At 36.4% G+C, this 27,772-nt stretch overlaps 1 protein-coding gene across 2 annotated transcripts in view; it reads right to left on the bottom strand.

Moving 5' to 3' along the window:
• Window positions 1–27,772, bottom strand: part of brun (trafficking protein particle complex subunit brun) — a 452,915-nt gene that overhangs the window by 367,460 nt on the left and 57,683 nt on the right. For both annotated transcript variants that reach the window (XM_090414220.1, XM_090414221.1), the window contains exons 5-6: window positions 23,226–23,497; window positions 447–580 (exon numbers count right to left, since the gene is read on the bottom strand). In XM_090414220.1, the coding sequence (XP_090270346.1) occupies window positions 447–580; window positions 23,226–23,497 (406 nt within the window). The remainder of the gene's footprint in view (window positions 1–446; window positions 581–23,225; window positions 23,498–27,772) is intronic.

Raw genomic sequence — 27,772 nt, 5'->3', positions numbered from 1 at the left:
CTAAATCTTTTTTTCGCAGAAATCATCTCCCCATGCCTTCAAAAGTCTCGATATAAAATTTGGTCTCATTCCGTTTATTGGTTTTAGCTACAGATGCCTTTAAAGAGGGAAAGTTATTTTATGGCCACCCTGTATTTTCCCACCAATGTAGCCAGTGCCTGAGTATATTAGTACTCAGGCAGTGGATTTTTCTTTAATTATTTTTATTTTATTTATATTTTTACATGAAAAAGAGCAAGCACTATTAAGAATCAAATTTTAGAACTGAACAAACTAAATTTGAATTATTAAACTCTATAATATATTTCTCAGTAAATGCAGCAAAAAGATCAGACTAACAGTCTAATTACAAACATAAAAATCTGAATCATATTCCAAAAGTTTTATGAAACTTTTTTTTTTCATTTAAAGAATAATGTCTTCTTACAAGCATATTATATACTTACTTTTCTATAATAACTGAGGGAAGTTTTATATTTTTCAATAATACTGTCATTAGAGAGAACACCTTTACCAAGTGCCTTATAATCTGATGGATCAATGCCATTTGGAAGGCTTCTACTATGATTTGTGAAGTTTCCTTGACAAATAAAAAAAAAAAATACAGTAATTAAAAAACTAAGCAGCAGACAGTATAAATCAATAATTTGTTTAAAGCAACAAGAAAGAAAACTCGAAGTGAGACAGTGAATCCATTATTTTTTAATCTCAATATTATCACTCATATAACTTTTCTTACTGTTAATAATAATAATAGAAGAGTATAATTAAATGCAATTGATGAAAAATGTAAGTATAATTATTTTTTCTAATGTAATGCAAATCAAAACATTATGTTTCAATAGTCTCAAAATAATTTCAATGCTCAATGAAATTATTTTAATATATGAAAACTACAGAATAAAAGGAAGAAAAAGAACAACACATTTAAAATGTGCATAAAATCTATGATAATACTACTCTAAAGATAAAATGATGTAGCATGCTGCTGAACATTACACACTAGATGTTTTATTAATGCTTATATTTCGCTGATTTTCAACTCAGCATCATCAGAGCACAACACACATGTAAACGTGACATTGAGTGAAACAACAATATTGCAAAAGACAAAAGATCTAAAGTCCTATTTTGGCACCCTCTAATGAGAGAAAAAAAAAAAAGCAGTTATCCAGGAGTTTTTCTTAGGATAACCGTCTCCCAAATTTTTGGCAAATTAATGCAACCATATTTGTTAAGGTTGGGAGAATTCTTCAAAGCCATTGCTGACTCAAAAAATAATCTTTCAGATCTATAACGACTCCTAAATAGCACATTCATTTTCCTCCATCTAATCCTGTGTGAAGGAGTGTCCAAAGCGTGGTCTGCCAGTCCCGACTTGCCATAGTAATAGTAGTGAATGTATCTTTCATTTTCTTCCAGGCGGATGTTCACTGATCTTCCTGTTTGCCCATAATAGGCCAAGTCACAGTCACATGGAACTTCATACACTCCTGGGTGTGCTAAAGGGTGAAGTTCATCCTTAGGTGAGCGGATCAGAGTTGCCAGCTTGACATGAGGTTTGAAGGTGGTGCGAAGGCCATGTTTCAACAATACTTTGACTGTCTTTTCCGATGTACCTCTGATATAGGGAATAGAAATGGTCGTGTTGTATTCTTGTGTATTGGGGGGGGGGGGAAGTAATGGGCCTATATAGTATTTTATCTATTTTGTAGGGATTGTAGCCGTTGGCTAAGAACGTATGGCGCAGGTACTGGAGTTCAGTATCCAGAGCTGTATCGTTAGAACAAATGGCTCTGGCTCTGTGTGTAAGTGTTTTTAAAACGCCGTACTGTTGGACTGGATGATGATGTGATTGTTTATGTAGGTATCTTCCTGTGTGTGTAGGCTTTGATTCTTTTTCTTCTGTGAAGTGAATTTTGGGGTGTTGGCTGTTTAGGTAGGTGACAAAAGCATCCAAAGTGTCTTGTCCATGGGGCCAGATGGCAAACACATCATCTACATAGTGCAACCACACTTGTGGCTTGTATGTAGCTATGGTAAGTACTTTGTTTTCAAAGTGTTCCATGTAAAAATTTGCTAACGGGGGAGAGAGGGGGGGGGAACCCATAGCAGTACCATTAATCTGTTTGTAGAATTTAATAAAACATCTTTGTTGATAAAAGTGTTTGTGGTGTTGTTAATACCGTGAAAAATAAGTCATAAATAACCATCAACACCTAAGCTTATCTGTTAGATTACACACTAGAGATGTTTTTTTAAATCCAAAACTTGATAATTTTCCATGTGAAGTGCTAGCAATTTGAGACTTAGTAAACCAAATGATGTTATGTATTGGAATAAACTATGCATAAATACTGATACAATGTGATCAAATGCTATGCTAGATGGGGTTTAAACCCCACTGTTTTCATCAGGGAGCAAGGGCAACAGTAAAGCTATCTAGGAACTAACAGAAGAATTAAGGAAATACCATGTTAACAAAACTGTTATAAATTTAGAAGACAAAAACAGGAGACATTCTTCTAAATAATAACTATCCTATAATAAGTTTAGTTTAATCCTTTATCCAAGTGTGAGCAAACAAAGTTAGGACCTGAAAGTATCTTCAGGACTGGAATAAGGTAGTACAACACCGGGCAACTCATTGCAAAGGTGGAGAAAGTTCTCATCACTCCTATCTCAGTATCTCCCATAATGCAAAGCACGTCTCCTTGCAGATATGTGTAATGCTATGCATTAAGGCAAGGGCCACTACCCATACTGGTTTTGACCTTTATTGAATTCTCGTCAGTGGAAGTAAGGCCCAGTAGTGAAGACACCAAGGCATAAGCAATGAGAGGTCAAAACCGGTATGGGTAGTGGCCCTTGCCTTAATGCATAGCATTACACATATCCGCAAGGCGACGTGCTTTGCATTATTGGAGATACTGAGATAGGAGTGATGAGATCTTTCTCCACCTTTGCAACAAGTTGCCTGGTGTTGTACTACCTTACCCCAGTCTTGAAGATACTTTCAGGCGCAAACTTTGTTTGCTCACACTTGGATAAAGGATTAAACTAAACTTATTATAGTCTAACGAAGTGAAAAATAAACTCTCAATAACTATCCTCTAAAGGCTTTTATTACCCAAACGTTACAGAACTCATTTAGCTATCACTGACTTTTAGAAATCAGCAGCCAATCACTGCCTTTGTTCATCACTGACAATTAAGAGTTTGACTTCAAAGACCTCAGGGCAAGAATATAGCAAACAATTGCCAGTAACTCATAATCATAAACCCTAACTAGTATTATAGTCTGAAATAATGAGTTATATGTTCAACCTGAAAGGATCAGGTATGCCTGAAAAACACCTAGAAAACATTCCTTTAGTCAATGACTAAAACTGGACCCATAATGATCTTTCTTATGGCAGAAAAGCATTAGTAACCAAAAATGTTTTGCCAACAGGGTATATATATAGATGCTAAATAAAAATATGGTACAAAATGAAAGATCACTTTTTTTCCATTTTGAATACGAAACAGATCTTCATATTCAAAGTTCCACAGGAAAGATATTTTCTCGATTACCAATATTGGATCTTTTGAACTGTTTGCTCATCTCCATGCAATCTAGGTGGCCATACCTAAACAGAATAATCCAGAAGTGGCCTTGTCAAAACTTTGTTAAGTTGGAGAATTACTTCATTCTAAGTTAGTGTTCACTTCAACCATGCAGTTATCTGATGTGCAATGTGCCCTTAGTAATCTGCTAAATTACAACTTGCTGTTTACTATTACCCCTAGGCCTCTAGTTTCACCAACTGTTTACAGCAAATTCCCATTAACATAAAATTCAGCCTGCATGTTTCAATCCAAAATGCATAACCATGTAATTACAAAAGAAACTTACAATGGTTAACATTTGTCAATATAATCAGGCTGTTCAAGTTTAACTGTAAGAATTTTCATGATTATGCAAAGTTCAAATAATAAGAGACATTTGATCTTTGCATAATCATCGTCATCATCATTATATAAATGGATATTCTCATCTGGGCCATCCCCAATGTCATTAATATACAGTGGTTAAACAGTGGTGGTCCAAGCAAAGAAGAATGTAGTATTTTGTAGATATCACTCCAAGATACCTATCAATTACCCACTCTATAATCCAAGTCACAAGCCTATTGTGCATACTCATCCTAGGAATTGTGGGGGGGGGGGTGTTTGTCCATGATGAGTCAGAATTTTTTATGACAGAAAAGCATTAGAAACCAAAAATTCAGAGGAGGAGGAGGAATTTCAGTATATCATCAAGCTTTATTTACATAATGGCAGTTTCACAGGATGTTTTATGCCAGTCACTCCAAAAATCTATTTTGTCTAATACTGATATTTTGCCATTTTGGAATATGACCAAATAAAAATAATGCATACGAATGATTATATGTTTAGAGAGCATTCGAGCATACTGCAAAGTAAACAGCCAATCAAGAAAAGAAAATCAAAAATAGACACGCAGATCAACAATAACCAATGCCAAATAATTGAATTATTTCACATTCAAAGATGAAAGATGCAGAATTAGAACCATTAATAATGGATATTGAAACCTGAAAATGTGATAAAAAAATATTATTATTATTTAAGAGAGATCTCCAGGGTGACAGAGACTCATCGATAGAGGCCACATACCACACACACACCAGATATCATACTTATTCTTGAATTCATTCACACTGCTTGCAGGAGAGAAAAATCTAGCCCTCACCCCCTTCTTAGCGGCCTTCATTCTCAGCTTCCAAGGATGCCCTCTCGTCCTTCCCACCCCCCTCTATAAATTGAAAAATTTCATCAATTGAAATCCTGTATGACACTTTCAGAAGTTTGTAAGTCTCAATCATATCATCCCCTTTTTCTCCTGTTTGCTAGTGTCCGCAGTCTACAAATTCGCAATCTGTCTTCATAATCAGTATTCCACAATCATGATATCCTTTTTAACACTCTCCTTTGTACTCTCTCCAATATATCAGAATCAGAATGGAAACCAGGAGACCAGACCTGTGCACAATAGTCCAAGTGAGGTCTCATCAAGGGCTTGTAAAGAGGCAAAATAACATCCTTATTTTTACATGTGAATGTTCGTTTCAGCATTGCAATTATCTTTTTTGAGTTGTATTTGCAATCTTTGCCACATGGCCCCTGAACTTCAACTTCCTATCTATTAACACTCCAAGATCCCTAGCCTCATCAGTTTCTTCTAGCCTAATCCCACCAATATAATACATTGGTTATCTAATCACGCCAAAGTGAATGACTTTACATTTAATAACATTGAACTGACACCCATTTTCCCATGGCCATTATTCCAGCCTATTCAAATCATTCTGCAAGTACTGCATATCAGCAGCATTCCTGATTAGCCTACCTATGTTTGCATCATCAACAAATAGCTGTATGTCACTGGTCAAATCCTTTCCAATATCCTTAATGTACAGATTGAATAACAGTGGACCAGGCACTGATACTTGTGGTACATCACTGGTTACCATAAATCTTGCAGACTCACATCCTTCATATACCACTTTTTTATTTATGTCAGTCAGCCATCCTCTTAACCACACTAATATTTTATAATCCAAACCCATATTCTCCAATTTATTCAACATTCTTCCATGCTATATTCTGTCAAAAGCCTTAACAAAATCCAAAAGTATCATGGTGAATCCATTCCCCTTGTCTAGTTCAATGGTAACATTGTTATAGAATGTGAGCAAGTTGCTAAAACATGACCTTCCCTTAGTAAACCCATATTGTTCATTGCAAAATAGAGATTCACTATCAACCCATTTCTGAATGCGAGTCCTAATCAATTTTTCCAAAATCTTCACTACCGCTCCTGAGAAACTAATTGGTTGATAGTTGGATACCAGTCTTTGCACCACCCTTGTGCAATGGAATTACCATACATTCCTTCCTTCCATTCCTGCAGAATCTTCCCTGTTCTGATGTTATTATGTTATTCTAGTAATTATTTCACTTAACTGAGCTGTGAAAATAATTTTTTGTTTTTGTTGAAACATTTATTCAGTGTGACACACATGCATTTCACATGGCCTGCTGAGCAAAGAAAGACTGTGCCAACAATAAAACACTATATGGCCATATGAGGCATGCATGTTTCACATATAACCCATTTATCAAGTTTGGATTTCTTAGTATATTTGTTTACCGAGTTGTTGTGACTTTGTTTTATCACTAGTTAAATGATATAGTGAAACAAAAAACAGGTAGTTCTTTTCATCGGGTAATTCTAAGTTAAGGGGGATAATAAATCTCTCATTATTTTAAAGCCCGATACGAAACTCAAAGATCGAAATCTAAAAGTTTCATGGCGAAGAACTATCGGCGAATCCAAACATAAGTCAACACCTGGGTGGTACAACACTAGGGCAACTCGGAGCAAGTTCCATCACTATCCATAATATTTTCTCATAATGTAAAATGCAGCTCCTAGGAGATGTATTACTGTTTTACATTATGAGGAGAGGTCACTACCCAGACCCCGGTCTGGCAATTCGTTAGTAGGAGTATATGTAAGTTCGGTTCACTTAAACCTTGGTATTATCCAGGTCTACCTACTAACTGATGAGACCTCAATAAAGGTCAAAACCGGTCTGGGTAGTGACCTCTCCTCATAATGTAAAATAGTACTACATCTCCTAGGAGCTGCATTTTACATTATGACAAAATATTAATGATAGTGATGGATCTTGCTCCACCTTTGCTCTGAGTTGCACCACCCAGGTGTTATCTTACGCTTGGACTCGCCGATAGTTCTTTGGCATGAAACTCTTAGATTTCAATCTCCGAGTTTTGTATCCAGCTTTAAAATAATGAGGGATTTATTATCCCCTTAACTTAATTTATGCCACCGGAAAAATAGCCTCTTAGCTCTTTATCATAGTAATAATAATATATGGGTACACCAGTCTGGCAATTCGTTAGTAGTAGTATATGTAAGTTCGGTTCACTTAAACCTTGGTATTATCCAGGTCTGCCTACTCACTGATGAGACCTCAATAAAGGTCGAAACTGGTCTGGGTAGTGACTTCTCCTCATAATGTAAAACAGTAATACATCTCCTAGGAGTTGCATTTTACATTATGTTAAAATATTAAGCATAGTGATGGATCTTGCTCCACCTTTGCTCTGAGTTGCACCACCCAGGTGTTGACTTACACTTGGACTTGCCGATAGTTCTTCGGCATGAAACTCTTAGGTAATTCTGATGTAAAATAGTGACTGTTTTGAAATGTTTTGAGAACGTTATTATTTAATAATATGGGTGACTACAAGAGACAGCAGCAAAGATTGCAAAAACATTTGGACGAATTGATGTCGAAGAAGAAGAAGACCATCCTTTCGAGGGCTCATCTGATGATGCAGAGTATGAGCCAAGTGAAGCAGGAAACTCATCATCTTCAGATGGTGAAAGACCACTCTTGAAAAAGAAAAAAACACTCCCAGACGTCCTCCTGTTTTTCCATCTTGTTCCTCATCCACAAACGTGCCTACCGAAAACTATTTTATAGATGACCACATCACAGAAGCTATTGAGAATGTTGGGAGTAATTTCTACCTATACGATTCCTCAGAAAAAGAAAACAAAGATGAATTACCTTCTCTGGCATGGAGCGAAGTAATGGGTAGGTATTTGAAGGAATTGGCACATTCGAAGGTGAAAATGCAGGAATACTTGTTGAACTATTTGAAAATATGTTTGAAAAGTCACCCATCGATTTTTATAGATTGTTTTTAGATGAACATTTGTTAGAACTCGTGATCAATGATTTTTTTTTTTTCTCAGAAAATAAATGCAAGTTATTTGCCCAGTACAAGAATCAACAAATGGAAAGATACCAACATACAAGAAATGAAGACTTTCATTGGATCGCAGCTTTGGATCGGTCTTTTCCGTTTGCCTCACCTGTCTAACTATTGGTCGAAAAAAATAATCCATTCAAATAAAATTAGTAATGTCATGTCACAAAATTGTTTCGAGCTGCTGCTATCAAACTGGCATTTTTCGAATAATGAAAATGCAGATGTTTCCAATAGACTGTATAAGCTCAAGACATTAATTGAATCTTTGAGAGCTCATTTCAAACATTATTTCACAAGCAGAGAACGAGTCTGTATAGACAAGACATTGGTCCCTTTTCGAGGCAGGATAACATTCCTGCAATACATAATAAACAAACGACATAATTCAGAGTCAAACTATTCAAGTTATGCGTCGAAGGTGGCTATACCCATGACTTCAAAACTTATTGCGGGAAAGAAAAAATTTGACAAATGCCAATGAAAATGTCCCAATTACTGTTATTATGAAATTATGCAACCCACTGCTAGATTGTGGCAGAACAATTTATGTAGACAATTATTACACGAGGGTAGATCTTGCCCATAAGTTACTTGAAAGAAAAACACACCACTAGTTGGTACCTTGAGGAAAAACAACCCAGGAGAAGTAATTAAAAAAAAACTAAGAAAAGGTAAATGTATCTCTATGGAGAGCAATACAGGAATTGTGGTCACGAAGTGGCAGGACAAACGTGATGTCCCAACTCTTTCTACAAAGCATGTTGGTCAGATGATGATGGTCAGCTCCAGTCGAAATTCTGAAGTAAATAAGCCTGATGGCGTCGTAGATTATAACAAATCTAAGACTTTCATAGATTTATCTGACCAGATTAAATCTTACTCAACAAGTTTGAGAAAATGTATCAAATGGTACAGAAAAATTGCCACTGACATGCTTCTAGGGCACAGCCGGTTCGAGAGTATCTGATGCCCCCAGGCAAACAAAAATTTAGGCACCCCTATACATTGTCTCTATATGCCTTCTTATTGTCTCTCTGCCTGCGCGGTTAGCCTAGTGGCTGTGCGCTTTGCAACCATATGCCTGGGGAAGGAGTGTCCTAGGTTCGATTCCCGTCCACGACGTGAGGAGCTTAAGGATCTTCCTCAGCCATAGCCAAGTTAGCTGGTCTTGGGCGTGGGCAGCAGGGTTTTTCCGCCAGTTTATCCGGGGTTTTCATCCAGCAAGCAGGCAAACCGGCCCCGGGAACACACAGGTTACAGTCATAAATACTTACGGCAAGGAAGGCAACGGGAAACCACCTTGCTCATAATCATCTCTCCCTAGAATGGTAGCATTTAGCTACCCTCCTGCGGCCGTATGGCAGATGGGAACCAGAAGATTGTCTCTCTAAGACTTCAGGGTACCCCAAAGTCTTAGTGCCTCTAGGCGATTGCCTAGGTTCGCCTAATGATAAAACCGGCTCTGTTCTGTTCTTATGATAGACGTACAGAAAAATTGCCGCTGGCATGCTTCTAGGGCAGGGCCAGTTTGAGAGTATCTGATGACCCTTGGCAAAGAAAATTTAAGCACCCCTATACATTGTCTCTATATGCCTTCTTATTGTCTCTATAAGACTTCAGGGTACCCCGAAGTCTTAGCACCCCTAGGCGATTGCCGAGGTTTGCCTAATGATAAAACCGGCCCTGTTCTAGGGTCGTCTGCCATAAACTCTTATTTCCTCTATAAAGGTGAGACTGGTAGTAACATATCAATAAATGTGACCAGTGCGAAAAATATTACTGTGTGACATGCCTTTGCAAAGCCCATGATTGCACTCTTTAGCAATTAGCTATTTTTTTTTCATTTATTGACTAAAATAATAAAAATAACATTTCTTTTATCGTCTTCAAGCTGAAATCAAAATAGCTTACGTTTCTTGCATTTTTGAAATAAATACTTCAATTTATCTCCTTTGTTTTATTTAAACACTTGCGAAAAAATAGTAAAAATATATACATATATATGTTTTCTTATTTTGATACATGAAAAATTTCAAGTACAGGCAGCCCTCAGTTTATGCCTCACTTCCATTCCTGAAAAAACAGGCGTAAACCGAATCAGCGTAAAATGAACCCAAATTTAATGGGAGGTACAAGGTTTATGTTCCGTGCAGTCAAAAAATATGCACATGAAGTATGTGTAACATTATTATATTTAAAGCTTTGAAAATACATACAAATATATTTGTTAAAATAAAATTATTAATAACGAAAACAAAACAAAATTATATTCAAAAAGTATGAAACTTCGAAAAGATATTACATATTTCTATGATGAAGTTCCTGGTTTCAGATCACCTGCATTTTTTTTTTTTTGAAAAAAAGTATCCAGTGTTAACTGCCTAGATTTTCTTTTTCTTTCTTTAAGTTCAGTGCAAGGTCGAATAGATGCAATTACACTCCTTTTTACTTCTGCACTCTGTTCCCAATCGTGGTCCATTTCGCAGAGTTCATCAGTCAATGCTTGCAAGGATATGTTGTAAATCAGCCGTTTTTATATCTCTCAGAGGACCTTCTTCATTTTATTTCTCCTCCTTTGGATGTTAACTTAATTGTTCGGCTAATTCCTTTAAGTCTTCATTGAAAAGCGGTTTATCATGACTCTCTAAGACTTCTGTCACATCTTCAGCTGTAATATCCCACCTCTCACGCAAGCTTGGTAATGTCTTCAATAACATTCTCCTCTTGCTCTAGTTCCTTGAAGTTGTGCATAAATGCTGGAAGAAGTTATTGCCATGCTCCTTTTAAACACTTTGCTGACACTTTGTTCCAAGCTGCCTTGATGTTGTTAATGCCCTTCAAAATATCAAATGACTGCCAATAGTCTTTAATAGTTTTTCCTGAAGTGTCCAAGACTCTTACCATTTCCATAAATGTTAGACGGAGGTAATAGGCTTTGAAGATTGATATAATCCGCTGATCCATCGGTTGCAAAAGCAATGTTGTGTTTGGGGGCCTGTAAACAACCTTGACATCCAATGGTGTTCTTACTTCAGCAAGGTTTTATTATTATTATTATTATTATTATTATTATTATTTTGACACCTCCAGGGAGTCCAAAGACTCATCGAGGGAGAGTGTGCCGACAGCATCGAACGATTGGCCCCCTTCCAACTACTAACCGCGCTCAAACTTACTTAACTGAGCCATTAGTAGCAGAGGCTCTACCAATCGACCAACCTTTGCCGGCTGAGGCAAAGGTTGGTCGATTGGTAGATCGACCAAGCCATTGAAGCAATGCCTTGGCTGGCAAATCATTTTCTTTACAGAAGCAAAGTATGATAGGACAAAAATAATTTGTGTACCAATCTATAAAAACGTCTCGTGTAACCCAAGCTCTCTTGTTCCATTTCCAATAGACTGGCAGCGTGGCTTTTAGACCCTTGAAGGTGCATGGTGTCTGTGAATGGTACACCAACACTGGTTTAAACTTCAAAGTTCCAGAGACATTTGCACCCAACAAAAGCATAAGTCTGTCTTTTGCAGCTTTAAAACCTAAAGCAGAACGTTCTTCACAGGTGCGTGATGGCAATTGTTTCCAGTACAGCCCAGTCTCATCAACATTAAAAATGAGATCAGGAGGATAACTTCCTTGTACTACACAGTCTTGAAATTCTTAAGGAAAAGCAGCCGCTGCCGCAACATCTGCACTTGCGGCCTCACCACATAATTTGACACTGTGGCACTTACTTCGAGACTTAAATCTCGTGAACCAACCTTTGCTTCCTAAAACTGTTTCGCCTCCATCTGTCTGTTTAAGATCCTCAAAAATGGTTTTTGCTTTCTCAGTTATAACAGCCTGTGTCAGAGGAATGTTTTTCTGATTCAAGTCATCCATCCATAATGATAATAATTTTTCCATTTTTTCATGAAGTTTACCCCTGCTATAACTTACATGTTCTGCATTTAGTACTGCCATAGATTGTTGCACAGACTGTTTTATTCTATCTGCATTTTTCATAATTGTAGTAACAGTCGATGGAGGTAAGTTCATACTTCTACAGACATTAGCACATGTCTGCCCATCTTCCATTCTTTGAAACACCTCCATCTTCTTTTCAGTGCGATTGATTTGCTCGCCTTCTTAACACGAAGTTCTGCACTTCTTTTATCAGACATGGTATGTAATTATATACTTTATCAATTTAAATACGTATGTAAAAAAAAAAATAATAAACAGAACAATTAGGTAGATTCAACAGTAAAACGAGATTTGATTCATATGTCATAGTAGCTCGGTAAACACTCAAACACTAGAGTGCTTGCTAGCATCGTTTCTCAGTCAGAGTCAGACCACACTGCAGTAAGAAAGCACACGCAGCCATCCGCCGTTATTGTGAATCGAGGGCTGCCTGTATTTTGATGGGCTAAGCTCAGTTTCTAGTGAGGCTATGCTTATATACAGCCCATGCATTAAAAATAGCTGCTGTGAGACACAACTGTTTCACTAAGGAATAATGACAGGTTAACCTGTGAAACAGATATATATTACATGATGCTAGCGGAAAGTGTGTGTGTGTTGTGAGGAACACTTGCTGCATACGGCAGTCAGTGTTAAACAGCCTGGTCAAAAGAATGGCCAGTTCAGCTGAACACTCTTTTAGCACACGTGCTGATATCTCATCAGTCCCTATTGCTGAATTCTTATTCAATTTGTGCAACAGCTCTAATACCTTGTCCTCATACACCTGCATTTCTTCATCTAGTGAAGAGGTAGCAGTGAGCTCAATGTTGCATACACCAGGTTGATAGCTTTTAACAAAATGGGCACTCATTAATTGGACAACCTCTTCCATCTGGATTTAGAAGAGTTATTCTTTCATTTTCTTTTACTTACAGCATATTGATAGAATTCTTGTGGGTTGTCTTTAGCACGCAGAGCCAGTTTCTTTTCATACTCAAACTTTGCTTTCCATACAACAGTTCGGAAGGCTGTTGCTTATAATCTTCATACGGAAGTCATCGTTATGCACACAGTATTCCTTCCACATTGGCCTTTTCTTACAAATCTCTTGCTTAATAAGATTACACATCCATTTGACTCCTACTCTATTTATTCTTCGAACTCTTGGGACACATTCTGATATCACATCATTCAAGTGCTGTTTAAATGCTTCCCATGCACTATCAATATTCTTTCCATCCAGCAACCAATCCCATTCCACTGAACTCAGTATACTCCTCAGTTGGTCATAATTCCTGCTTTGTAGTTCAGCATGTAACCTTTTCTGAATGGAACATTCATAAACTTAGTCACTTCTCAAGTGAGTACCGCATGATCACTGTCACCAACCAGAGGCAGAATAGTTATATCTTTAACTGAAATGCCCTCTGACAGTATAATCAAAACTAACACTCTTTGCCCTCGAGTTCCTTCAATCACATGCTGCTTGAGGAAGTTGTCCCACAACAGCTCAATAAATGCATTTTCATTCTTCTCATGAGATTCTACTGCTACTCAATCAATATTTGGATAATTAAAGTCTCCCATTATGATTATTCTTTTCGTGCTCATCTTTTCTATTGTTGATTTCTTTGTCACTAGCAACTGATCCATCAGGTCCGTAACAACATCCCACTATGTAATTGATCGTCTTAGATTCCATCTCACACCAGATGGCTTCAAACTCACTACCACGTGAAATATTGTTAGTAGTAGTATTACAATCATAGGTCTCAACTCTAACTGGATTCAAGTCATCCGATATCGTTATGAGCATGCCCCCTTCCTCTCCTATCCTCTCTATCCTTCCTAAAAATACTGTACTCTTGACACTCGATACCAGTTAGTACGTCTGATTCTGATAGCCAGGTCTCCCTAATACCTACAAATATGAGGATGCAACATATTGGCTAAGGCAACAAACTCTATCCATTTGTTTCTGATACTCCTAGTATTCGTGTACAGACATAATAACCTACCTGTTTGTTCTTTTGTATTGTCTTGTCTGATGTCTGCCTGACACAGTTGGACAACTTGCAGATCTCTATTCTTCTCTAATGCCTTACACATGTAGACATCTTTGCACACATTTTATGGGTACGAACCGGATGAACAGAAACCCAAAATTGTTCTCTTCTTGTCAACATTTCCATGACAAAACCCATTCCAGTCATTAATGCAGTTATATTACATTGTCACTCTTATACTTACATTCACTTCATTCCTCCCTTTATATTTTAGTTTCCCTGACTGTGTTAGGTCTCATACCAGTTATTAGTTTTTCTAGACTGCTGATAACAAACACATTCAGGTGTAGGCCATTCCTCTAACAAATCCAATCTTCCCTCAAACTCACTCCACACATCCAAAAACTCTCATCCACTCCTACATAGCCTATGCATCAAATCGTTTGCTACCATAGCCCTTCTCTTAAATATTATATACTTTTTTTTGCATGTGTGTGTGTGTGTGTGTGTGTGTGTGTGTGTGATTATCCAATTATATAATTTCTATATACTGATTCTCTTTATGAATTCGACATTCATGAATGGAATATATGATGTGCAACCAACTAAAGTTGTATAAAACAAGATACGTTTAAAGCAGAAATACAATAACAGAGAAAGAGATAGAGACCATAAAGGAACAATATTTGTGTACATCTACATATGATATATTGGCAGTTATGTCAGCATTTGATATGTTTGAGACATTATCATGGGAAACAATATTAAAAATTGCAAAAAAGACACAAATTTGCACAAACACTAAGAGGAAAAGATTAGACTGAAAGCATCAACTCCTATTAGGAGCATCCTCTATGGGTGCTATTGGCTAGCCATAGGTACTAGCCAACTATCTAAGGTATGGTCAGCAAACCCATACCTTAGATATTGATGGTTACAGATGTATTTTTATGTTCTTCTATCAGATCTCCCAGTTTGACAATAGTAAGAAGTTGCAGGAACAAGGAGTTTTGTAAACACCCGAAACTGATAGAGGTAGAGAATCCTTGGGAGAGCAAATGAGTGTGGCCATCTTTATTCAAAGCTTATCTAACAACTATTAATTTTTAGGAAATAACAATGTATACTAAAATGTTAATTATAAAAAGTTTAATTAATATTTTCCTATATTTCAGGAACGCTACATTGTCATCATCAGCGATCGCAAAAAACAATGATGTGTTCACGCAGTCACTAACACTGGGCAAATGAGGCTGAATAAAGGCAACCAAAGTCAGACCTAGAGTTCAAATGGTATCCCCAGCAGGCTAAATTGGGTAGTCTTGGCCACTGAGCTGAAGATTTAGCCCATTTGGAGGGCCATTTGGGACTCTAGGTCCGACTTTCGTTGCCTTTTTTTCAGGATCATTTCCCAGTGAATAATCAGGGATCACCAAAAACTGTGTGCACGGTTTTGGGTGATCCCTGATGATGGCAATGTAACGTTGCTGAAATATAGGAAAGTATTAATTAAAGTTTTTATAATTAATATTTTAGTATACATTGTTATTTCCTGAAAAATAATAGTTATGAGTAACCAATCCTCATATGCTTTCCCAACGATCTTCTACCTCCTCTAACAGTTATAGTGCTTTACAAAGTTCCTTCTTCCTGCAATATTATGGTGAAACTGAGAGATCTGCTAACATCTGTCTAGAAGAAGATAAAAAATACATTTGTAACCATAAGCATGGTGAGTCCCCATGCACTGGATATCTAGCAGCACAGAATTAAATGGAAAAAACTACTACGCTTTGGCACAAAAGACTTTTTTTAGAATCAGCAATAGAATTAGAAAACCAACCTAATCTTAATAAGGGGTTGTATTAAACTCCTCAAGATTTGGGACTTTTGATTCTCAGGCCTACCCCCCCCCCATAAGAGTTTAGGCTTTTAGTCAAATCTTTTGCATTTAGTGTTTGTGCAAATTTGTGGTGTGTGATTTGCAATTTTAATAGTGTTTCCCTGAGGATGTCTAAGTGACTGAGATGAAATACAGGATAATAAGTTCAAACCAGCACTTAAGTCTAAATGGTTGATTGTTAATACTAACTACATGAACAAGAACTTTCTCAGAAAGCATTATAGTGATCATGAAATAACGTCTCCCTATAAGGCTTAGCTGCAAGTCAAGAATCAAAGAAGACAAGAACATAAATGAAAATGTATCACATGGATGATTTGAGTTTGAAGTAAGTAAGTTCTAAGGATTTTTTTTGAAGGATTTATTGTGAAAAGCAGTGTCTTGTGATCATTTCCTTCTCTTGAAACTCCTGAAAATTCTGATACCAATATTCACCACACATATGAATGGAGATTAAGGCAGATTGGGGGGCATAACACGTTCATTGCCAGGCTGAAAATTGGAATTTCGTGTGGTGGCCAAATTTTTTTTACTTGATAGTGACGTCCACGCGATAACGCTTGAGCGGCCGTTTGGTGAGAACTCGCATCACGCGATATCGCATGACTGGCAATGAACTTGTTAAGGGTCAAAGCTGTATAACGGAGAGGAAACCTCACATAGCCTTTAAAGGAATACGGAGAACTGAACAGGGCTTCAGACCTAATGTCCAATCCTCACCTTCTCGTGGTGCACCTTGTTGGGTATCTACCTGGACAATGAACGAACGAGGATAGGCTGAAAATTTTGGATTTAGCCGACCAAATTGCATTTTTATTGGCTTAAACCAATATACAAAATGATGGTACAACATGACAAAATTTCATGCTAGCTGGGGCATCGCCTGGTTAAACAAGGCTCCCATTGTTTTCGCCAGGAAACCAGGGCGAACAACGAAAAGTCAGCTACTGGAACAATCTGAAAGCACACCCCAAATCAACATCACCAGAGTTAAAGATCAGTACTATCAACATAACAAGCCTGAATGGCAAATAAAATGGAGCTAGCTGAGGAATTAGATAAGTACCAGATCGACATAATAGGGGTGACTGAAAAATAAAAGACAAAAACTGGTGAGAACTTTTTGAGCAATAAATACAAAATGTTATATTCAGGCAATGACAATCAAGGAAAAGAAGCAGTAACCATAGTATTCAACACTAAATACGAGGCTAATCTTCTTGAATGGCAGGCAGTATCAAGTAGAGTGATGTGGGCAAATATCAGAATGGGGAACTGGACAATGAGACTTATTTGTGCCTATGGTCCTACAGAAGGTTCTACTAAGGTAGAAGTAGAGGAATTTTTTCATGCTTTAGAGAAAGCAACTGACACAATGAAAAAGGAAAAGTTGGTCCTTTTTGGAGATTTAAATAGCAGAGTGGGAAATGATTGTCAGACAATCAAAAATATTGGGGAAAATTTGGAGAAAAGAGCAAAGCTAATAATAATGGCAAATACCTGTTGGATTTCTGCTCAGGATATGGACTGGTTATTGCTAACCATGTTCCGACATAAAAATGTGCACAAATTCACATGGAGAGAAGAGGCAAGGAATAAGAAAAGTCTCATTGACTATGTTATAGTTGATAGTGATGTTTTCTCCCTGGTGCAGGACACCAGAGTGTACAGAGGATTTGAAATTGGAAGCAATCAATATTTTGTCTTGAGCAGTATAAAATTAAATTTCATATCGAAAAGAATAACATGTAAGAAAGTTTTAAAGCGAATGAAAGTTGAGCAGCTCTTAGATGTGAACTGTAAACTAAAATACAATATTACTGAAGAAAAAATGAAACAGTTTGAGAACAAGAACCAAACCATGGAGATTCAGTGGCAAACCTTGAAAAAAACCCTGATTGATTCAGCCAGAGAGGCATGTGGTGAGGTTGTCTGCAAGGATAGAAAAATCAGAACTCCATGGTGGACACAGGAAATTAAAGAGGCAGAGAAGGAAAAGAAGAAAGCATATCAAACGTTCCTGGCAAATAAGTCAACTTGTGCTCTTAGAGAATACAGAGACAAATGTAAGAAAGCTAAACACTGTGTAAAACTAGCCAAACAAAAGTCATGGGAGGACTTTGCCAAGAAGATAGAAAATATGACAATCAAAGAAAAGAAGGAGTAGCCATAGTATTCAACACTAAATATGAGGCTAATCTTCTTGAATGGCAAATATCAAGAAGGTGGCAAAATATTCTGAAGGTTGTTGAAGAAGTTTAGAAATGGAGGAAAGAGTGCTGGAAAAGGACTTAGAGATGATAAAGGTGACATGAAAATGGGAGAAAAAGATATCCTTGAAGTATGGAGTAATTACTTTGAGAAATTGCTAACTGAAACAAGCAGTGATGATAGCACAGTGGTAAAAAACACTCAACAGGCATACAGTCAGGAATACACATCCATACTTGAAGTAGAAAAAGCCATCAAAGGCTTGAAATGTGGAAAGGCAGCAGGAGTAGATGATATTCGACCAGAAATGCTGAAGTATGGTGGTATAAGAATTTTACAGTGGCTGCACTGCATAGTTCAGAAAGCCTGGACAGAGGGACGAATTCCCGATGATTGGAGTAGAGCCCTAATAGTGCCCATATATAAAAAGGGAAATAAAATTGAATGTGAGAATTACAGAGGTATTTCCCTACTGAGTGTTCCTGGCAAGATCTATGCAAGTATACTTGAGAAACGGTTGAGAAGAATTGTGGAAGAAAAGCTTGGTGAAGAACAAGCTGGATTCAGGCCAAATAGAGACTGTCAGGATCAGATCTTCACTTTACGACAAATAGTCGAGAAAGCATGGGAATATAACAGAGATCTGTATTTAAGTTTTGTCGATTTGGAAAAGGCATATGACAAGGTGCCAAGAGAGAAGCTATTCAATACACTACAGTTATATGGTGTCAATGGGGCATTATATCAAGCAATACTTAGTCTGTATTTGAGTGGTAAGTCAGCAGTAAGAATTGAAGGTAGTACAGGTCAATGATTTATTGTTAAATCTGGTGTGAGACAAGGATGAACATTATCCCCTCTGTTATTTATTATCTATATGGATCACACTATGAAGGAAAGTGGTATTAAAAATTATATCAAAATTGGAGATATGGATGATGTTATACTTCTAAATAAATCCACTACAAGTTTGCAAGATTCCCTGACTAAATTGAATAACTGTTGTAATAGATATAGGTGGTATAGTAGATATAGGTTGTAATAGATATAGAGATATAGGTTGTAATAGATATAGAAATATAGGTGGATTAATACGGTACAAAGTGCCTTAGACAATAGAAATATAAGATCTGATAATGTTGAAGCCTTGACAAGTAACAGACTGATTTGGAGGAAAATTGTAGACAGGAAGTTAGTAATGATGTAATTTTTTTCATGTAGTACTATCATATCCTGTACATCCCCTGCGGGATGTACAGGAATTTGATGATGATGATGATTGTAATAGATATGGTATGAAGATCAGCAATAAAAAGACAAAGACAATGAAAATAGGTAGAATTGTTGAAAATGTCAACTGTGTTTTGAACGGAGAACCTGTGGAACAAGGAAAACATTTCAGCTACTTAGGCACGATTTTTAGTGAAGATGGTAAATTAAATATGGAAATAGACAACAGAATCAACAAAGCTGGTATGGTATTGAATAAATTGATATGGAATTTATTCAATACCATACCAGTTGAATAAATTGAATAAATTCATATGGAATAAGAGAGAAATTAATCGGAACACTAAATTAGCTGTATACAAGACAGTATTCAAACCAGTTTAAACTTATGGATCTGAGAGCTGGGTCAGAAGTAAAACACTTGACCAAAGACTAGAGACCGCAGATATGAGAGTCCTGAGAAAGATTAGAGGCATGAACAGATGTCATCAATGGCAATATCATATTAAAAACGAGGATATTAGGAAAGAACTTGACATTGTCAGCATCCAGGAATGCGGTAGTAGAGCTAATCTCAGGTGGTATGGTCACTTAAATAGAATGGGCGAGGAAAGATTAGCAAAACAAGTGTTCTCTGCAAGGTTGGCAGGAAAACAACTCAGAGGAAGACCAAGATATAGGTGGATTGATACGGTACAAAGTGCCTTAGACGATAGAAATATAAGATCTGATAAAGTTGGAGTCTTGACAAGTAACAGACTGATTTGGAGGAAAATTGTAGATAGGAAGTTAGTAATGATGTAAATTTTTCATGTAGTACTATCATATCCTGTACACCCCTTGAGGGTACATGTCAGGAATTTGATGATGATGATGAGATTAAGGCAGATGAACCTGATAAAAAAAAATTCAGGTCACTTTAAGATTTGAATGATAAGATTATGGTTAATTATCGTTCCTTTCTTATCAAGATTTTATTATTAACACCACCAGAGTCAAAGGACTAAATTATTATTTAGGATCTGACTGATTTTAGTCTTCTTTGTCTCAGTAACACCAATTATGTCCTACCTCCCTAGTTCTTTTGCTAGTCAAACTTCTTTTCTGTTGCTAGTTCATATGCTGATGGTGCCTATCTTCAAATCTGTGAATGTTGAGTTTGTTCTGATAGCTGACTTTTCATTGCTGGCCCTGGTTCCCTGGTGAAATCAGTTGTAGCATTGTTTAACCAGGTAATACCCCAGCTGGTATGAAATTTCATCATATTGTACCATTATGTTTATTTGTGGTTTAAGCCAATAAAGGATGCAGTTTGGTAGGCTATATCCCAAATTGCTATCCCATCCTCATTCATTCATTCTGTATGCAGCACACCACTTGAAGGTGAATATTGGATATTAGATCAACTAATCAGTTCTCCACTCCTTATAGAAAAAATAAATAAATAAATAAGGTAGAAAATAGGATCATAATTTACTGTTGGCCTCTATGCAAAATTCAATGCAATGGCTTGACAATGTAAAGCATCACTGCATACAATTTTTTTCAAATCTTTCAGTAGCATATGTCCAACTTAAATGAACTGTGATTTAAAGAATGGTAGAATATATGATTCTAATTTCTTGATCAGGATGAAGACATTTTAAGCAAAAACATACACAAAGTGCCTTCTGCTGGGAAAATCTGAATCTATTTGCAAATGCCCATTTTGAAAGCTGGTCACTGGCTTGCTGCAGCAGTCTTTCTATGACCCTCATATTACATGAATGAAAGAAGATGGTAAAGTCATCTACATAGAGGTATAAATTACAGTTGGAGGCAGGTATTTGGTTATCAAGTTAACCTTGATGCAAAAAGCATGACACTTAAAACTGAACTTTGTGGGATTCCTTCTTCTTGGGTATACAGTTGGGAGAGGGTGGTTCCCAGATGGACTTTGAAGATTCAGTTGGATAAAAAAATTACTGATAAAGAGAAAGATTCCCTCTGACACCAAAGTTAATAGGCATTTCAGTATTCCAAATTTCTATGCAGTGTCATTATGCTTTTTCCATATCAAAGAAAACTGATTTAAGTGCTCATATTTTAGGAAGGCATCTCATATGGAAGCTTCCAGTCAGACTAAACAATCAATTATCAAATGATATTTGTGGAAGTCAGATTGCATTCTAAAAAAATAAATAAAGTTGTTTCTCTCGAAAAATCATAAAAGATGAGAGTTAACTATTTTTTCCAGAATCCGCTTGTGCAAGATTCTGTAAAAACCTTTTTTTTTTTTTTTAGAATACAATCTGACTTCCACAAATATCATTCAATAATTGATGGTCTAGTCTGACTGGAAGCTTCTATATGAGATGCCTTCCTAAAATATGAGCACTTAAATCAGTTTTCTTTGATATGGAAAAAGCAATTGCTCTGACCAATAGTTAATTGAGGATTTTGAATCCTTCCCTAACTTAGAAAATCAAAAGGCAATTATCACTGCCTTTGATTCTCACAGAATATTCTGTTGAACAGATACAGTAGTTGATCCTTGGTAGCCAATGACAGATGTTTGATCATCTATCATCTAATAATAAATGTTAACTGGTACAACAGCAGTTGGGCAACATTTAAGCAAAGTGGCTTTCATTTCTTTTATACCACTCAAAGAGAACAGAATTTGTTTTTTTTTTGCTTTACATTTTTGGACAAGAAACTTGGGGGGGGGGGGATGGATAAGAAGATACTGCTGGTTTTGGATGAAAATCTTCCTGAGAATGTTAGCAATTGCTCTTGGGTCAACAACTGTACATCCATGGGAATTATATCAGGCAATACATAGTCTGATTTGGCTTACAAGTCAGCAGTATCATAGCAATAAAAAGCCAAAGACAATGAAAATAGGCAGAAACATTGAAAACACTGATTGCATCCTGAATGGTGAACCTATAGAACAAGTAAAACATTTCAGCTATTTAGGAATGATTTTTTAGTGAGAATGGCAAATTAAATATGGAAGTAGATAACAGAATTAGCAATGTTGGTAATGTAGAAAGTCAAATGAATAAATTTATATGGAATTTGCTGTTCTGATTGAAAGAGAAGTCAATCAGAACAATAAACCAGCTCTATACAAGACAAATCCAATTTTAACTTATGGATCTGATAGTTGGATTAGAAATAAAACACTTGTTTAAAGACCAGGGGCCACAGATATGATAGTTGTGAGAAAGATTATGGAAGGGGAGGGGAGGATTCAATAGATGGCATCATTGACAGTATCATATTAAAAATGAGAATATTAGGAAAAAACTTGATGCTGTTAGCATTCATGAATGTGTTAGCAGAACTAATCCCAAGTGATATGGTCCCTTAAACAGGATGGAAGAGGAAAAGTTAGCAAAATCTTTGCCAATTTGACAGGAAAAAGACCAGGTTTGAGTGGATACAGTAAGATGTGCCTTAGAAGGAAAAATAAACTATGATAATATTGAAGTCTTGTCAGATAACAAATTAATTCGGACAAAAAAATTTAATAGGAAGTTAGTAATGAGCTACTTTTTTTTCATGAGGTACTATCGTAATATCCTGTACACCAATGAATGCATATATCAGGAATCTGATGATGATAATATACTAACCAACACAACAAAAACCTTCATCATATCACTCTCTAATTCAGAGAATCGTAAAAATATATTAATATACTGTTTTGCTACTTTTATTATAAGGAATGTGACTGTCATTGAGTTTCTAAAGACGACAATCTTCCCACCAGCAGGATCTCAAAAGTGGCTGCTGACTATTAAGTATAATATGGGAAAATACGATTCACAGAAAGTATGTTCTGCAATATGGGATAACCGAACATCTTGCAGTGAAGTTAACTGCTGTCATTATATAAAGGGAAACCTTGTCTATTGTTTGATTATGAAATGATAAATATGAATGAAAAAAAAACAAGAATATAATATATTATTAATTTGTTAATCATTAATCTCTTCTTATCTCACTTAGAAAAATATGAGGACAGAAATATATCTTAAAATTTTATGCAAAAAATAATAATATCTACCTGATTTCACTTTCATTACTGATTGGCTACCAACAGGAAAGGAAGAATTTCGATGAAGTACTGGACTCTGTAACGGAGGTGGATATAAAAGGACTACTGATGCTGCACACTGGCCTTCATGAATGGCTGCAAGCCACTGCCAGTCATTCAATGGTTTTAAAAGCTCATATGCAGAAGAATAAAGAGAAAGAGCATCGAGGGGCAAACTAGCTTGTAATGCCAAATCTCCTATGTGCTTTTTCATTCTTCCAAGACATCGTTTCTTAAATGTCCTATAAACATGACACAAAGAAAAACAATTATATATATATAATATATTTTATTACAGCCTATATGTATAGAATCAACTAGAGTAATCTCACAGAAACAAAAGGAATAGTTTATTAAATTAAAGATACCAAGAAATTTATATTCTTGTTTAATTCTTTATCCAAGTGTAAGCAAACAAAGTTTGCACATGAAACATCCTGACGACTATACTACTCATATATATAGACTGACTTCACATTAATTGCCTTAGTATCCTATAATGCAAAGCACACATCTTTTCAATGTGTCTATAATGCTATGAATTATGGGAAGGGCCACTACTGAGACCAGTTTCAACCTTTATTGAGTTCTCATTAGTAGGAGTCAGACCCAAAAGAGATATACCAAGATTGAAGTAGTCATATATTTCCCATATAGAAGTATTGAAAAGACTACACTGCTTAGAAAGATGTCATCGGACACAGTGTGAGGAACAAACAGCTATTGCACCCAACTTAATAAGATATAAGACCTCCTTTCACTGCAATGACTGCAGCAATCCTACAGCACATACTTGACACCACCATATTGTACATCACAAGCATACAATAGCAATCAATAGGAATTTTGGACCATTCTTCCTGTAGGCATGTAACGAGGTCCTGGAGTGTTGTGGAGCAAACATTCCTTGACCTCACCTGATGCTCCAGTTCATCCCACAAATGTTCAATAAGATTGAGATCGGGGCTCTGTGGAGGTCAGTCAAGTGTGACGTTCATGTATCCACAAACCAAGGACATGCAATGCTTCCTACTTTCAGGCCTTTCTTTAAAAGACACAATGGTCAGTTCCAAAGAAAGGCCTCAAAGTAGAAGCATATCTAAAGAATGTTCAGATAACGTTTGTGGCACCATAAACAGAGGTACAAAGGGCAAACCAGGAAAAACAGGCCTATAACATTACATCAACACCTCCAAATTTCATAATTGGGGTTACACACTCTGGTAAGAGACATTCACTGAGCATCCACCACACCTACATCCATCCATGAGTGGGGCTTGCATATTGCAGTCCTACCATGGAAACTTATGTTTATGTGGAGATTCATGTTCCGGTCAGTGACTGGAACTCCACATTCAGTTAGTCAGCCAGCGAATGGCAGTTTTACATATTATCCTTCATAGCAAATTACAATCACATTCAGTGAGTGTGGTGGGTTTTCCACTGCAGGCGGAACTTGCAGTTGTCTCCCTGCACTTTCATCTCGTATGATATCACTGATTGTTAACCTGAGATGGTCCAATATATCAACAATTTGCCGAACAGAGAGACCTGCAACATGGCATCCTATCACAATGCCTTTCAAACTCCATCAGTTTCCTTTACGTGGCCATTTCACCAAGACACAGTTGCACTGACTTGGTAGCATCATACTGTTCCCAAGTTAAACCGACTACAAGCATGTGACTCGTTACATGGCAATGCACCTTGCCCATGGGGGGGGGGGGGTGTCCATTGACTTCTTTCCAAGCAGTGCGTGCATGTGTGTGTAGGTACTAAGGCAATTAATGTGAAGTCATTAGTCTGTATGTATATGTATATAGTCTGTATGTATATACAAGTAACCTAGTCGTAAAGATATTTCATGTCCAAACTTCATTTACTTACACTTGGATAAAGCCTTAAATAACAATATAATTTCTTGACCTCTTTAATTTAATTTATAACCAAGTGAATAAAACCTTCAACATCTACTCTAATCCAAAGTATTTTAATAATAAGGTGTTACAGCTTTTCAATACTTGTATGGGAAATATATATGACTTCAACCTTGGTATCTCTGAAGCTCGACACATAAATCGTAAATCCCTCCCAACCAATCCATGGTGAATGCGATCTGGTTTACAGTGACATATATGAAGTTGAAGCTTTTACCAATGACTCAGAGAAGCAGTGTAGTCCAAACTACACTCATGCGGACCTAGACTTGGTCAGTTAAGTACACACCTTGACATACTGTGCACTAAAATGCACAGAGTATATAAACCCCAGCCAAATGATACCACCTGCTGAGGTGAATGAAATCATCAAACTTAAGAACAGGAATGCATCAGGCCCAAATGGGATTTCTAAAAAAAAATGTTCAAATGTTTGCCACATAAAACTCATAATGCACATTGTTGCTATTATAAATGCAATATTAAGATATCGCTACTTCCCTGAATGATGGAAAGCAGTAGATGTAATCCCAACACCAGGAAAAGAAGTACACCTTCTCACAGGAGTCACACAATGGATTCAAACATTCACAAACTACAGATAATCCAAAACAAATGTTTATGAATAGTGTTCAATGCACCATGGTTTGTAAGAAACATACAGCTTCCCTGAGAGGCCAATATTCTTGAGATCAAAACTTTTCTATATGAAAAGGCTGCAAATTTCTTTTCAAATGTTGCTATCCATCCTAGCTCATTAATCCACCAAGCAGTACACTGCAGTGAGCATGACCCTGCAAAACAAACATCCCCAAACTGTACTAAACAAGTAAGTTTTTTAAACCAACTGCCAGAAGCACAAAATTGGGTGAGTCAAAGGCTCAATAATATCCCAAGTCCATTACTGTCTACCACCTAGTGGTAAACCTAAACAAATATCTCCAGACAAATGTCCAAAAAAAAGCATGCTGAACAAGTTTTTTTTAATAATAAAAAAAAACTTACTGATACTCAATAGCCTACAATGGATGAGTCAAGTGCTCAATAATACTCCTTAATCCAGAAATTTTGTTGCAAATCTGACAATAGGATAATGGACCACAGGTCCAATCAGTTCATACTGCCAGAATAGTTAATTGGTATCTCTTCTGGGTCAGATCCACTGATGAGACCACAATAAAGGTCAAAACCAGTCTTAGTATTGGTCCATCCCATAATGCAGAACATTATACACACTCAGAAGGATGTGTGCTATGCATTATGGGATGCTAAGGCAGTTAATGTGAAATCGTCTCTATATACAAGTAGACGAGCTGTGAAGACGTTTCATGCACAGACTTTGTTTGCTTTACACTTGAATAAAGGATTAAAACAAGAATATAATTTCTTGCCATCTTTAATTTATAACAGAGTGAAAAAATTTTCAATGGAACAGTTTATTATTGTGGAAGATTTGGTATAGTGGTATACCACTAAAATGGCATAAGTGTTGTGGGATTGGAAGTTTCAGTAATCTATAGTGAGAAGTGTACAGAGCTTTTGTCATATTCAGAGAATAGTGACATGGATTCTGGTAATTTAAAGACAAGAATCTCAATTAATACTGTATTTGTTAATACTACTGTTATCAATATATACTATCTGCTTTTATCATTTTTGTACACCTGAAGTTGTTTGTAATAAGGATGAAACTACTTGTTCACAAAAGTATACCAGTATATTCTGTTACTGTTTCCTCTCAGCTATTCTTCACATACATATGCAAATATAATATATATATATATATATATAGGTATCCCTTGCTTAATGCGGTTTTGCTTAACACAGAATTTGATTAACGTAGTGTAATCAATTGCAGCAATCCCTTGATATACATGGCAAGAGTTTTGATTAAAGTGCCTTTAACCCTGTGGAGCTCGCAGCTGATCTGACAGATACATGAAAAATGTTTAATACAAATATTCTTACACAATTCAGTGTACAGCTCAGAGGTCATGAGTAGCATGTACATATGCGCATGCATAGATTATGAGTGATATTCCACACTGTTTATGCAGTCAGTTTTTTTGCTTTAGCAAGTGTTATGTAAAGGTTTGTGATATTTGACTGTGAATTGTATCTGAGAGATACCGCGACCTCCGATGTCAGTATAATATGGTTTAGTTTTTTTTAGTTTTTTCTTTTTTTATTCTTTGTTCAATAATTTCTAGATTGTAACTGTACATTATTTGCAGTGTTTTTTTCTTTGTTTTATTGCTTGTTTGCCAAGATCTGGAGAGTCACTTTGCTTGTTATGGTAGAATTTATGCCAATAAGAAAAAAACTAAAACTGTTCAAACGACTCTTGATAACTTCTTTTGATAAAAAAAAATTGCGGTAAATAATGTAGGTACAAGCATTTATTAAACATTTACCTTTGCATTCATTTTTTATCTTTCCTAAAAGAGTACCATATAAAACGAATTATTAATGCAGTAATCAATCGTGGACAAATTGTAATTTTTACCATTGATTATTAGATTTGATTAACGCGATTTTGATACACGCGGTAACATCGAGGGATTAATTAACCATGTTAAT

This window comes from Typopeltis vanoorti, chromosome 25 (assembly GCF_054136105.1).
Source record: "Typopeltis vanoorti isolate ZY-2024b chromosome 25, IOZ_Tvanoo_1.0, whole genome shotgun sequence".
In the NCBI taxonomy this organism is placed as follows: domain Eukaryota; kingdom Metazoa; phylum Arthropoda; class Arachnida; order Uropygi; family Thelyphonidae; genus Typopeltis; species Typopeltis vanoorti.
The sequence above is the reverse complement of the archived record's forward strand: the minus strand, read 5'-3'. Positions and strand labels throughout refer to the sequence as shown.